Source organism: Ambystoma mexicanum, chromosome 3p (assembly GCF_040938575.1).
Source record: "Ambystoma mexicanum isolate Mex_15411 chromosome 3p, UKY_AmexF1_1, whole genome shotgun sequence".
In the NCBI taxonomy this organism is placed as follows: domain Eukaryota; kingdom Metazoa; phylum Chordata; class Amphibia; order Caudata; family Ambystomatidae; genus Ambystoma; species Ambystoma mexicanum.
In genome coordinates, this window is record NC_090925.1 from 1,246,726,887 (window position 1) to 1,246,742,092 (window position 15,206).

The 15,206-nt window shown below is 43.9% G+C and overlaps 1 protein-coding gene across 2 annotated transcripts in view; it reads right to left on the reverse strand.

Annotated features, from left to right (window-relative positions):
• Nucleotides 1-15,206, reverse strand: part of FAM234B (family with sequence similarity 234 member B) — a 393,337-nt gene that overhangs the window by 171,602 nt on the left and 206,529 nt on the right. For both annotated transcript variants that reach the window (XM_069652723.1, XM_069652722.1), the window contains exon 5: nt 5,088-5,215. In XM_069652723.1, coding sequence (XP_069508824.1) covers nt 5,088-5,215 — 128 coding nt within the window. The remainder of the gene's footprint in view (nt 1-5,087; nt 5,216-15,206) is intronic.

Here is a 15,206-nt window from a genome sequence, read left to right on the forward strand (position 1 = left end):
GCAGCAAAGACCAGACTCCACCCTCAATACTTGCCCTATTTATCTCGGAGTATGCAGCCCATCACACAGTCAATAAATCTGCCCAAGCCCCACTTTCGAAGGTGTCCAACACTGTCTTCACGCTGTTGGGCATGATTGTATGCAGTACCCTTTGGGTGCACTACAACAACCCTGACCTCCTGGCAATAGGAACCAAGCCTTTGGTATAAGTCTGTACTACACAGGTTGGTACTGTGGTCGAGTAGCCAGACTTATCTCAAAAGGGGTCAATCTGAGCTGTAGGGGAGTTACACAGAGATTCACAGTGACAAGTATTCAAATAAACTCTTACACACAAGGTTTCACAATAGTAATTTATTTACCAGTCAGTTATAGTAAGCCTTCTTCAGAAGGGAGCAATGTTAAGCAACACACAAATACACTTAAAAAATAATACACAATCTTAGTTTTCTGAATCAGCGGATACCCATTAGGGATGGCTCACAGACGCTAACTACACCCTCAGGTGACATCAATTGCTAGGGTGCCATGGACATTAATATATCACTGTTTGCATTCAGACTTCCTTAGGAGAGTGTCAAAGAAAAGAGGGATCAGAATAAAAAAGTATTCACAAAAGGATTCTTAAGCAGCTGAGTACTTTCAATAATCCCTCCAATGCAAAGTCAGTTAACCCTTTCCTGGAAGGAAGGCAGAAACACTTAAACAGAGGAGACAAGAGCCATTCAGGGAGCCAGGCCAGCCAATGTTTAAGTTAGCAAAGGTCAAGGTGAACTGAAGCACTTCTTGCAGGTAAGTAGAAAGTCTTTCACAAAGTTTCAAAAGTCTTGGCAGAATAGAAGAAATCAAAGTAGGGCCACAAGCTGATTAGGCTTGTGAGGTAAAGAAGCTGATAGCAACTCAACAGATGTAACCAAGCAAGTCTCCAATGAGGACAAGTGGCTACACAACAAGAGTTCTCTTAAACTTTACAGTACCTTTAGGTTGAAGAAAAAGTGGAGCAGATGACTTCTGTTCCTGTGCAGCTCTGCAGATCTCGCTGTTCCTGGGCCTCAGTTGTGGGGACAAGAGGGAGGACTTCTGAGGACTCCTGCACTGCAATGAGACAGTCACCGCTTGCAAACGGCAATCTTTAAACATGTGGCACTTCAGTGTTTCAGCTCCTCGCGTCTACCACAAATAGCAACACTGCAGTCCCTGGCTGTCGAGGTGGGCTTTCCTTGCATCTGGGGTCCTGCAATCTGTTCAAGGGGCTCAGGCTCGGTCAGTCTTGCTTTCTGGGAGTCCGGAGGATCTTCCTGGAGCTCTTGGCTAGTTTAAAAGCAACACACATGAACTGGTGTTCCTCTCCCTGGCTATCCGGTTCCAGCAGCGACTGCAGTGGAGACTCAACCAGCTTCGAGGGGATGTCTAGGTGGCTTACTTTGGAGTTGATGGGTCCCACCAACTCAAAGGGAGAAGTCGTCCTTGCAGGGGCTTCTTTGTTGATACAAATTTGGAGTTTTAGCACAGCAGCAGGGCTTCACCGGGCAAACCAATGGTCCAGGAGTTGCAGCAGGCGTCCTCTTCAGGTTTTTCTTTGGATTCCTAAATCCAGTGGTCGACTCATCCTTCCAAGCCAAAAAAGCCTTGCCCTTTATGCAGCTTGTTCCCATTCATTCCAGCCTAGCTGGCAGTCATCCAGCAGGGTGGCTGTCCTTGCCGGACAGCCAACCGGCCAATCACCTGAGTGCATTCCTGTCTCCTAGGAGACTAAGCACAGGGAGTTTTGGGCAACTCCCTTGCTTCCTGCCCCCGCCAGACACCCTGGAGCCAGAGGCGGGCTTCACTCGTGAATACCGCCAAAGTCAAAATGAAAAAAGGGACCAAACCTGGTAAATCTCAAGAAGGACCTTTCCACAAAGAAATGTCGAAAAAAGAAGACCAGGGCCATTTTGACAAAAATGGCACCCATGGGTGCTTTACCGTGGCTGCGAACGCAGCCCGCTGTAAAATCCCCATAATGGTGGTAAAAAGTAATCCACTGCCACCAGCCATTCAGTGAGGAAAGGGTAACATAAAAATGTTACATGAGAAGCTAGACAAAGGGGATACTAAGTAACCCCTCCAGCACCCTAATGTAAGATAGTATGTGCTGGGTCTAGAAAGTTACAAATGTAAGTAAAGTCAATGTCAATTTCACTTTACTGCCCTGGGAAAAAGTCGTTTATCCAAGAGAAGGTATTTAAACCTTTGGGAAATCTGAAAGACCTCCCTGTGCCAGTGCACTTAACGTGCTGTGTGACACAATGTAAAAGATGATGTCTATGGAGTTTGTCAGACTCCACAACTAAAAGAAAAACAGTGTACAAAATCACATTAAAACACATGAGAGGAGTGGGAAAAAGGGCCTAACTCTCGCCAGGTTAAAAAAATGAAGTCCTCAAAATCCAGCAAAGTTTCTGGGGGTCTCTAAAATAGAGGGAATTAGCACATTTCTGAGAATTCTCCCTAACACACGCCCTCTTCCATGCCTCACCCCCACACTGTCAGCCACAGCCCATTCAACTGACAACCTCAAAGCCCCTTTCTCACTGTTTCAAGACCCATATTGTCCCTGGGTCATCAACAATCTGCCCTTCCTTCCATCTCAAGTCCTTTTACTCACAGGATCAGGAGCATGTTACCTCTGGCCCTTTTTTTTTGGGTACTACACGTTCCATGTTAGGCACTCCGGTCTACCGTACCTCTTCTACTGATGGCCCGGGGTGCTTCCTGGCTCCGTCACTTTGCCCATCTCTTCCATATCCGGCCCCATTGCCCCCCTCACTGGTGTATCAAGCAGTCATGACTTAACAAATTCCATTCCATTTTCTCTGTGGTAGGGCAATGTCCCCTTTGCTCGGCTTTCTTTTTGTTTTGGAATAGTGGGGGATCAGAATCGATTTCCCACTCCTTCACAAATGACCAGCTTGTGACCTATATTTTTTGTTGACCCGTGTTTGAGGGGCAAAATCCTTAATATCATGCCACTGCAGCTACCTACATAAACCCTGTGCCTCCCAGATCCAGTGTTGCCTGTGACCATATACCAGGTGTATGTTGACGGACACCAAGTCTGAACAATTACAATGCCCCCAATTCCAGTATTAAGTAATTACACTTTTGTATATGGTGCCTACATGAGAAGAGTATCACAGCACATTCACAACTATATTATACAAAAATTAATTTGCAATAAAATAAACAGCAAAAATAAATACACTGAGTAGGCCCCCAGGGTGTGATGTGGTCTTCACATTTATAACAAGTGTAGGTTTTGTATAGAGCGGTTATCAACTGACACTAACAAAGCCCACAATAAGCCTTCACACCGTGCTGCCTGTGTAATGCTTTCCCCTATAGCCAGAGATCAACAATCACTTGCCACAATCCTTTGCACTTGAAATAGATAGCTAGCGGGAAGGGAGTATTCGGAGAGAGTCCCAGTTTAAAGCTAATGGTAGCGGCAGGCAGAGGAATACACTTTGAGTGCAAGCCAAACTGTTAAGCCCTCTGGGTGCAGCTACTATTTCATCAAAGCAAATAAAGCAGTGGCCCCATTTCAGTGCCAGTGTCTACTGTCTCCCTTTCCATTTGTCTGTGGAGTTATTATATATACTAACTTCACACCGTCCGAATCCTTGCAACAGTTTGTGTATGAATGCTGAAACGGCAATACAAGTAAGGTTCAGGCAGCCATTTTAAACATTGTATGGAGGGCCTCTGCTATGACCACAAGCTCCCAAAGACCCACAGGTGCTTTGTTCCATCCGTGTGAAAGATGGGTGACCGTCAGCACCCTAGAGTGAGGGCAGATTTCATATTGTACTCTCCCTGTTGAGTTCAATACTATAAACCTATTCTCCAGACAGCCCCGCCGTCTTGGCAGTAGCCTGCGAGTTGTATCTGAAGTTGTGGAGAGTTAGACAGCTAATTAAGACTATACTAGGCACTCATGGCAGCGCACCTAGAATACGGATACCGAAGGATTGCAGTCAATGTCCTGGTCTGTCCACTGGGCTCATGCCCTCCTACCTGGTAGCACTCACTTAAACCAGAACTGATTTCAGTTCTTTGAGGAATGTGACTAAGGGCAAAGGGCTGCCTAATGAACTGACATTTCTACAGCAGCTGTGTCTGTTTTATAGCCCCATGCTACATGTTAACACCAAGATGAGTAACTCATGAGGGCCACATCCTCGATGGGCTTATGGTCACCAACACCAAGCTGCCTCAAGGACCCTCAATTTGATGAGACAGAGCTGAGCTTACGTGAGCGCAGGCTCATGAATCCTTGATGTGTTAACACCAAGATACCTAGGTGGGCTCTCCTTTTTGCTACTACCTCGTGGGTTACACATTTACGAGCACCAAGCTGAGCGCCTATTACTGTGGTATCAAAGCTCTGCAGTTCACCGACTTCGAGCTAAGCATGCAGCTCCAATGGACCTGCAGGTAACTATAACAGCTAACCAGCTTCACAGTCCATGTCCCAAACACTCACAGGTCCTAGCCTAGCTCTCCCCAGTACTCCAGTCTCGTGGGTGCCACTCACACTTACAGATGGCAGTGCCCTAGCTGTACATACCAGGGGCAACTCATTCACTGTCAGTAATATGTGTATGGGATAGGCATTCGCATAGGCCAAGGCGAGCTCCAACTAGTACTGTGCTTTTTTGTATCCTTATCCTGCCATCAATAGCAAGCTCACGTCATAAGGCTCCTTTTTTCCTGAAATATTTTAACCTCCCTTTCATCATACCCGTCTGCCCCTCTGCGTCTCACCCGGTCCTACACACTTGAGAAAATGGACCTAAATATGGAGGGTGAGGAACACAATGCTTTTACATTTTTCAAGGTACAGCGATTTCAACGTAAGGACCAAGATGCTTTGCGCCTGCTACCTACTGATTTAACTACCATCAGGACATATATATTACACATTTTGAGAACGGTTTCACACACTGTTCTTTCTCTTCACATGCACTTTAGACCACATGCAGAATGTGGTTTATTTTGTGCAGTGAGCGGCCCGGCTTTTAAATGAGAATGAATGAAGAAAATACCTGACTGTCCCCCATCAGCATAAGGAGATCACTGGCATCATCTCCGTCAAGGTCAGGGAGGATTAAGGCTTGGGCCTTGATCATGCCACGTGGCACATGGTCTGGGTGCATGGTCCAAATGGACTTTCCTATAAAAGAACATGATAGGTTATTAGTCATTACACCTACTGTCAAGAAGAAAATACATTCATGCAACAAACTACAGCTCTACACTGGTTTATAAATATGCACGACATCCTACATTGATATCTGGAATAAGCCATATCCTCGAACTTGCACGCGCGACACCACCACCCAGTATCCTCCAGTTCAGTGCTACACGACAATGCATTGTGGTATGCAAATTAGCTCACATTAATGTTGTTTTCCTGAGCCTTTATAAACCCACCATGCCTTTGTTGGAGGGAGATGGGAGAAGGAGAGAGAGCAGTTTTGAACTAGTAGCCCAACCACATTGTTTGGGTCCTTTATACTACAGCCACTGAGTAGGGAGACCTTAAGCTCCTTCCTGTGGAGCCTATTTCATGAGATTTACAACATGAAGAGTGCACAGATTACTTACTTGCCTCAATGGGCAGAAGGGTAGTGTCTGAGGTTGGCAGGTGGCACAGGCAGGTCCACTCAGTTACAGCGGCCATCCTGATTGCCCCAACCGTCATCCAGAGAACCCTAGGTTCCAAGGTACTGAACATTCGACTAGATCAGCTGGTATCAGCAGCATCCTACAGCCGTGTATGAATTTATGAATGCAATTAACGCCATGGACATGTGGGTGCAGATAGGGAAACATTTTACTTTCCATTGGATTGCTCCTTGATCCACATGCTTTGAAAAGCTAACAAGCAATGTGTTACCATGAAACACTTGTGTACAGGCATGTTATAAATGCCATACCATATCATGAAACACAGGTGGTAAGGCGACCTCTGCAATTGAATGCGTTCTTCAACCCTGAATGCCCAATCAGAGTTTCAGCCCTCGCTTAAAAGATAGAAACATGTGGATTTCAAGTAATAAATGGGTGCACAGTTGGCTGGGAAGAGCCTTTAGGTCTCCGATTGATCTTTGTCAGGACTGTACAGTCACCTATACCTCCCTTCAATACATACCAAGACTAGAACTCCAGGAATCGCACAGATACACATACATCAACTCAAGAAACCCTGAATGATATGAGAACCTGAGGCCCTATTCAGATTAAAGGCAGCGTTCAAGAGAAGTGGCAGACTTACCCCCTGGAACCAGTAGAGAATGTATGTGTAGAATATATAGCTAACTCATAAGGATGTCATAGAATAGTAGCTACACTCAAGTTATTAAGTTGGACCAACAAAATCCACCCTTAGCACCACAGATACAGAAGGTGACAGAAAAAGAATTTGAGTTCAGCCCCATCACTCTGGAGGACATGAGAGCCCTAATGGCAGCTAGGAGACCCACGCCCTGCGCTGAGAACATACTGCCACCTAAAATGATCCTAGAACACAGGGATATCTTTGCACGTCTGATCACGAGGATGGCAAACGCATCCTTCAGAGATGGTAATATACCGGAGGCCATTAAGACAATGACAGTTACACCTTTAGTAAAAAAAGAAACAGGCTTGGACCAGAAGGATCCATGCAACCTCTGTCTGATCATCAACTGTAATTTCCTGTTGAAAATACTGGACAAGGTGGCCGCATCCCAACTGCAAACTTTTGTGGAGGCAAGTGACGCTCTTCATAAACGATAATCAGGCTTTAGAATGTCCCACAGCACTGAAACGGCCATGCTGGACCTCCACACCCACATGCTTGGCATCATGGATAAGGGCAAAGCTGGCATGTTGATGTTATTGGACTTATCTGCAGCGTTTGATTTGTTGGACCATCAACAGCTCCAATGAGAATTGGAACACATGGGTAGCTGCTCAACAGAGGTCATTAGTTGGGTGGTCCGATTTCTGTCAGAATAGAGATAAAAAATGCACTGGGGGGATACATTCTCTCGTTAAATACCCATAAACTGTGGCTAGTTTGTCCCCTTTGCTGTTTAACCTATACCTTAGGTGTCCATGCACAGTGCTCGACAACATCAGAGCCTACTTAAAGAACTATGCAGATGACACACAGCTGGTGGTGGAACTTAGTGGCTGTTATGACATAGATAACAGTAGGGTGACAACCATATACAATACCATCGAGACCTGGATGAAAGCTAATTGGATGTGCTTGAACGGGACCAAAACCGAGTTGATGATCTTCAGATCACACCAAGCACGGGCCAAACTAAGTCGGGAATATAAGACATTTCAGATCAAAGACTCTGCCATCCAAGTTCTTGGAAAAGTAAAAACACTTGGGATATACTTAGAAGCATCATTGAGTGCAGAATCACATGTTACCAACTTGAACAGAAACTGTCAGTATTACCTGCGACTTCTAAAACACACCAGACGTTATCTGAATGAAAAAAACAGTGCAACCCTTGCAAGGGCCACAATACTATCTAGGCTAGACTATGGAAATGTCCTGCTGATAGGAACAAGCAAGGCGTGCATTACGTGATGCCAAACTATTCAGAAGAACGCTGTAAGAATTATAAGGAAAAAAGCCAGAAGGAAAAACATTACAGCAGACAGAAACGCCCTTTACTGTCTAGAAACTGAGGACAGGATCACCTTCAAAGTCATGACCATGGTACATTGCTGTCTACTCGGGCAGGCACCTGCCTATTTGAAGGAACAGATCATCCATTACAATCCAGTCCGTTCTTTAACATCAGAAGCATTGGGGCAGATTGTCTGCCCTCTTTACAAATAATCGAAGGGTCTTGGCCGATCATTTCTGGTGAAAGCGGCCCAGATATGGAACAGACTATTGATGCAGCTGAGACAAGAGAACAGTTACACAGCTTTCAGGAAAGCGCTGAAAACAACTATTTTCAAGTAAGCGAGTTGACACGTAGGAATTGGAGCTAGCAAACTATTCAATTATGTATGTCCATGTCATGTGTGCGCCCTGATGCCTGCGGGCTTAGGCGTGATATAAATAAACAAACGCTGCACAAGAGAGTTATTGAACAAATGACGGATGCATCGGCTAAAGTGAGAAATAAATGGGCATTAGACCGTGTCACTGCAATCACTGACAACAAGTATACCAAGATGTGTAGCCCACTGGTCAGGTCTCACTAAACACAAGATTTACATTGATATAATCAAAATATTAAACAGACTACACTATACGCCTGCGAAACTGCAAAAAACCTTTTGACAACAATACTGGGCTATGCCCCAGATGTGGGAAGGAGTAAGCGGGCTATATACACATTTTATGACCACTAATATGCAACAAGATGTCCGACATTACAGAGACACCTGTGCGTTAAACCCTTAAGGAATGTCTGATTGGGCTATGGGGAAGTGTACCTGAACATAATACGTTTTTTCTGAATTTGGGGTGGCTGTTGGTGAAAAGATGTATCTTGAAGTGGATCGGGCATACCGCTCCGACACTGGAAGAAAAGTTGAGGGATGTCAAATGGGCAAATAGCAATGAAGAGTTGTTCATCACGATGCTGCCAGTGACGTGAAGACCAAAAGACATTTGGGGAGACTTTAAAAGCTCCCTCTTGAGAACCGAGATACAGAATGAATATCTAATTAGCTAGGGCCACAGGAGGGAGGGCAGGAAGTGACTATGGTGGGGAGGCTTGCTACTCCTGCTGTCGATAGCCAGGATATGTACCCAGACCGAGAATAGCATGAACTCTTGTGATGATACAGTAATAACAATGGAAACATTGGAACATGTCACATTAGTCAAGCAAATATATAAAGTTCTAAAACTAAACTGTTGCCACATGTTCATCAGTAGGGAATTTGGTGATTTCACTAATCCTTTCAGCAGACTTTATTGCCACCGTCAATCTTAGGATTTTTTTAATGCTAAAAAATAAGAAATGGAATAGCCAACCCATCCTAGCAGACCGGGAGGAAGGGAAAGACTTAAGAGAAAGGAAACAGAAAGCCTAAAACAATCAACCTATTTAAATACATGTCTCAGTGGAACATGGACTATGTTAGTGTTTGTTCCGCAATCAGAGTCTAGGCAGTGGTGCATGGCAAAGCATGAACGGACTTCCATGAAGAGGATTGCTAGATTTCATAACAGAGTGGACCCTATATGCCTGTCAGGGAGTTCTTAGTTGGGTTTCTGGAAACAATTAAATGAAGGAGACTATCCATCGGGCTCTAGACTGTACGGTAGCAGGAAAACCAAAACGAGGAGCTCTAGAAGTTACAAAGCCTTCTTGGAAATCCCCAACTATTGGGAATTCTGAAGAAATATTCCTGGGATGGTCCTTTTCAGTATGCCAACGTGGCTGCTCAAAATACCTTCATAGAGCAACATTGAAAGCTAGACCAATGATAACGATGGGCCCTCTATTCCAGACAATTCAAGGCAATTGATACGCAGGTGCTTTTTTAAGGGCCCCTAGTGGCTCTTAGAATTGAAGTCTTCTTAGTGGGAACCATGGTTGTAGTGACTGAGAAGACATGGTCCTGAAACTGTGCCCATGTCCGTAGATTTAGTTTCGCTCTCCATTTTTTTATTTTTTTTATTTGTAACTTTTAGTTTGATACAGAGAGACAAACTTTACATTACAATCATCAATTACCTTAACCCTTGATTCCTTTCCAGAGCTATCATTTTTCCTGTTAATTTCCAAGTGACAAAGCATCCATAAAATTTGATTGCGGCACAAGTCAACCGAGCGTTAGTGCCTGAAATCAAATACGCCCACCACTCTACCATGTTATCATTCTGTGGCGCGAACTTAGAGATGCGAAGAATGTTGTGATGAAATCATGGTACATTCAATCATTAGATATTTAACCGATTCTACAGAGTTCTTACAGTACCGACAATGATTATCAAAAGTTAGCAGATCTCGCTTTAACATTTGCATCTCTTTGGTCTTGTACAAATTTAGACGTAAACGCAAGAACTTGTCCCGATGATACCGAGAAGGAAACTTGTCCAAATCTTTTGGGATCTCATCAAGTTTATGCAAGGCAGTTCCAAAATCAAGTGTTGATACTAGTTTTTTTCGTTTTTCGTCGTTCAGGATCCAATTCCTTTGACGCAGTTTGTTTTTTGCAATTTGTGGTCTTGTTGAAATCGACTCCCATGACACGCCTGCGTCTTCCATGATGATAAACAATTTTGCAGACCAGATGTTTAGCAGGTCGGCTGATGGATGCTTCGACTTTATCTTCCGTATGTCATACGAATGAGCCCCAGGAAACAGTTTGTTACACCATCCACTGGTCTCCTCACGCGCACGAATGCCCGTGCAGCCACTAAACCCTCCATCTCAGGTCCTGATCTGCCTTCCCCTTCTAACCTCATGTCCTCACTATCTCAAGCAGCATGGCAGCGGCGGACCATGCTATACAACAAGAACACACAAAGGCATCCAACGGGCTATGGTCATACTCACCCGTTATTTCATTGCAACGTTGGCAGCTGCCCTGGCGTCTTGGAGACAGTCGACGGAGACGCTGGCTTTTTTTCTTTGCTTCAACACGCCCCCAGGAAGACCCGGCAGCGTTTTGACAACTTGGGTCATGTGACAAGAAAACGTGCTACATCATCGGTCACGTGATGGGGTCATGTGACACTCCTAGGCCTCTTCAAAACTGGAGAGGGAACGCTCATTCAGTGCTTCACAGCTGACCCAATCAGGCACCGTTTGGCATCTTCCTGTCTCCACATCTCGATTCTGGACTACGGACTGCTCTTCTTGGATTTCCCTGTCAAGCCCTCGGATACTGTTTTGCTCCGCTGTTTCAGGACATTTTGGACTGTGTTTTGGATTCCTTTGGATTACCCCTGGTTTCAACGAACTTGGCTGGCTTTTGACCTTGGAACTCTTAACGCACTGTTTTCGGATTTCCTCTTCTGTTACCTTTCGAAGTGCCCTCGCTATACAGGTTTTGCAGTGCCAAATTCTGCATCAATCTTCCAGTACTGCGCCTACCCGCTGCCGCTTGCTCCACACTGCAGCTACACGGAACACCTCCATTTCATCTGTGCTCTTTCTGTCTCCAGACTCCTTTGTACCTTGGTAAGCCCCTTGATATTTGTTACCTTGCTATTCAGTGAATTGTTTGTCATTATACTGACCCATTGCTTGCTTTACAGCGGTCGAGGGGTCACCGGTGTTCCTGGTGTTCTTCGGCACTCAAATACCTGTGGCCTCAAGGATCGCTCAGGAAGTTATTTGTACCTTTCCGAGTGGAACTTGTGGACAGAGGCCCCATTATCTTCACGACCATCAAGTCATAACACAGTTGGATTTTGCGAAATGTCGTTATGGCTTTCCAGAAGACAGTACCATAAAGTGACTCAATACCCAATTCATATCGAGTTGCTGTTATTGATACATTTTGTGGCAATCTCAATATCTTGCGCCAGAATTTTCCCTCCAGCTTTGACCAGATATCACAAGAGATATTCTAGCCTGCTTCGCTCCCAAGTGAAACCGCGGGAACCACTTTATGGCGATAAAAAGTCAAAACTGGGCAGAGGGTGAATTTACCGAAGGTAGCATGAAGTTTTGCTCCTTGCATAGCAAATGTCTGCATATGGGCGAATAGATCTTGTGTCCACTCCCATTCGCGTATTGAGGTATTAAACAATATGCCTAAGTAGCGTATGCTCTTTACTGGTTCAAGTGGTTCATTTTTTAATCGCCAGGCAAATTTGTTATTTCGCTTTGAGCTTTTTTGGCCTAACGAGATGGTCTTTTTTTGATATTAATTTGTAAGTCATTTGTCTCACAACATCCTTGTAGGGCAGTGAGCAGTCTTTGAAGCCCAATTTGAGTGGTATCTAGGAGCACAATGTCATCAGCATAGATCACCATTTATTGTAGGTGGGAAAGACCTTGGCTCCTTTAAAGCAACAGGTAGGTCAGAGATGAATAATTTGAATAGCAAGGCCGCAAGAGAGCTCGCCCTGGGCGTTCAAGCGGACACAAATTGAAGTATTTAAATGTAAGGCTATTAAAGGTTGCAGCAGTTCACTGGGACAATTCCAAGATTTTCATTTCGCCCACAATCGATTCCGGTTTATACTATCAAAGGCCTGACTCAGGTCTATGAAAGCAATGAAAACTTTTCGGCCTCGCTCCCTGGCATCTAGCTTTATTATATTCAGGAAGAGTAAGTTTAACTCTACTCTCACATCTTTAGTGAAGCCAGTCTGATGTACATCCACCACTGCTGTGTCTTCTGCCCAGCGCGTCGGACGTCTCTGAAGAAACAAAGCAAAGACCTTTCCAATAGTATCAAGAAGGGAAATCGGGCGATAGTTGGAAGGATCGTCCCGATTGCCCTTCTTGAACACCGGAACCACAATCGCCTTCAACCATGACTCAGGCAAGGCCTTCTCCAATGCAGTTATTTTTTAAGAGCCACCATAAAGCATGCCCATAAGGTGCTATTTGATTTAAGCATCACATTTGAAATCCCATCTGGGCATACTGCCCTGGAGTTCTTTAATTTATGAATAACCCATTCAATATCTTCTTGTGAGTCGATGACATTCCAGCTTGATGGAGTTCCAGATGTCGAAGATGTAGTTGGACATCTCTGGTCGTTAAAGACTGTTGCAAAATGTTCGAACCATTTAGCACCGTTTACCCCATTTAACAATGCATAGGCATGTTTCAAGGAACCAGTGTTTAAGATTTCCCAAATGTGTCTGCTATCATTTTGAATGATAAGGCGTAGCATCTTTTCCGCCTGTTCTTGATCTCGAATTGCATTAAAGGACTTCAACCAATTTCGGTATTTGAGTCGATGTTTTTTCATCAATGTCAAACAATCCTCCATTTTCATTTTTTTCAAGAGTTTTAAGTCAATCCGAAGAACTTTCTTTTACTTGTTAATTATTGAGCTGAAGGGATGTCTTTTTACAATGATATCGCTGTTATGGATATTGTTTTTCACCATGTATTGCAGCAACAAGGGAGTATAATTGACATCTGTATTTCGTGCAGCTGTGCTAAGAAAGTTGGATGTAATTTTGCTCACCTGGACTGCGCTCATTCGCACTCTATTTGCTCTGTTGGTTATAGTGATGTTTTCAATGTATTTCACTTGGTGCGATTTGAAGGGACCCACCCATGTCAAAACCACTGCATCGTGGTCACTTTTGCTCGTCTTTGTTACAGAGAGAGAGGTAACTTTAGCCAGTAAGTTTCTTGAGGCCCAGATGTAGTCTAGGGTCTTTTTACTCTCACAACGCTGCCAGGTGTAAGCTGGTGGAATATCTCCACTTGTGCAGCCATTCAGCATCGTACATTCTCTCCGCAATAGTTCATTAGCCCAGCGTTCACCTCTGTCTGTTTGTGATGAAATTCCATTTTTCTGAGTCGCTACTGAGTTGTTAAACCACGAGTAGTTAAAATCACCACATATTATGATTTCAGGATCAGTGGATGATATTAGGCAATCATCAATCAAGGTAGTTACGGATGAAATAAATGTTGCCTCTGAGATCATTGCTGGGTTCCAATATATGTTGATTAACAAAATCAGATGTGTTTTCGTTGTCTTTGAAGTACTAGTTTCAAGTGTAGTTGCTTGGACAAACATATTAGGATTTAGGGATGATTTGATTTCCCACTCACAACTATTTTTAATCATTGTGATCAACCCAGAAAACGGACGGCCAAACAAGTTTTTCCCAGCAGGGTTCAGGAGAACAGTGTAGCCGTCATAGGCAGGTGGTTCACGGAGCCAGGTTTCTTGCAAACATAGTATAGATGATTGCTCTGATAGTTGCCACTTTTCCTGAAACAGATGACCAAATCCTCTAGTATTCCATGACGTCAATACATGGCAGGTCTCCTTATTGCCAGCATTATGCTAGTGAATGTAGTGATGTTGACGTGTGTTGCTTGAGGATTTCTGGGTAGCATTTGTATTCATGGGTTGTTTAGCTTTAAGCTGAGTCCACAGCTCCTCTCTACTTTGTTTGTTTAGCGTTTGGGTCCATGTGTCGCTTTGGAAGTGTTCTTGATCTGGTGCTTGGTCTTCACCAAGCTGCAGTTCGAATCCAAAGAACAATAAATCGTCTTTTGCTTCTGGTATCATCATTGCTAGAAATCTTGATCTAATATGTAGGGTTATCCAGTCAGAGCGATCTTCTGACATGTATTCAACAATAACTACATCATCTGATCTTATTAAGCGTAGTGTTAGAATACCATGTAGTAGGTTCAGTATGTTACCTCTATTCAGGTTGACATATTTCTGTTCACTTAGGATGTTTTCAATTTGAATTCTCCATAGCCCATTTCCTTGCTTTTGTTTGTTTTTTGGCATGAGTCCAGTGTTTGCCTCTTGAGTTTCATTCGTTGCGCTATAGTTTGTTTAGGGTTTAGTTTCATGGTGGAATCATTTATTTTGTCGATCATCTTTGCAGGGGGCTGTCCTCCCTCATTATCTCTTGGATTGAATGGAGAGTCAAGCATATTTGCCACTTTGTTTTTTCGGGGGCACACCACGTTGTGCTACTGGCCGACTTGATTCACTTGGCCTAGGTGGACAGATTATTTATCTGGCCAAGAGGAGGCTGTTCATCACCAACTGAGGCGATGGAGGCATCATCATCAATTGAGTAAGTTGAGAATTCACATGGCTCGATAGAAACTTCTGAGGATGGTTTCTCGTCAGCGGCAGAATTTTCTCTTGGTCTTTTAGAACATTTTGATGGTTTAATATTTTGACTAGCAACATTTATTATTATTTTTTGGATTTTTTTGAGTATCTTTCTCAGCGCGTACAAATATGTTTGTTCGTGGAGGTGTTGATAGATTCCTAATACATTTTTTTTGCATTATTTGTACGCGCTCTTTTCACGGCTGGTCTTTGGTATCGACATTTTGTGGGAGCGTTCTTGCAATCGTTTTTTTTATGTTTATTCATTCCGATTTCCTGCTGCGATTTTGCAGCACTTTTAAAGATCCCAAATGACAATTTGTTTGTCAAATTTTCCAAATTTAGGATCAGCCGCACTTTGTGCCATGGCTTTTGTCCCATTTGGATCGCTGTAAATT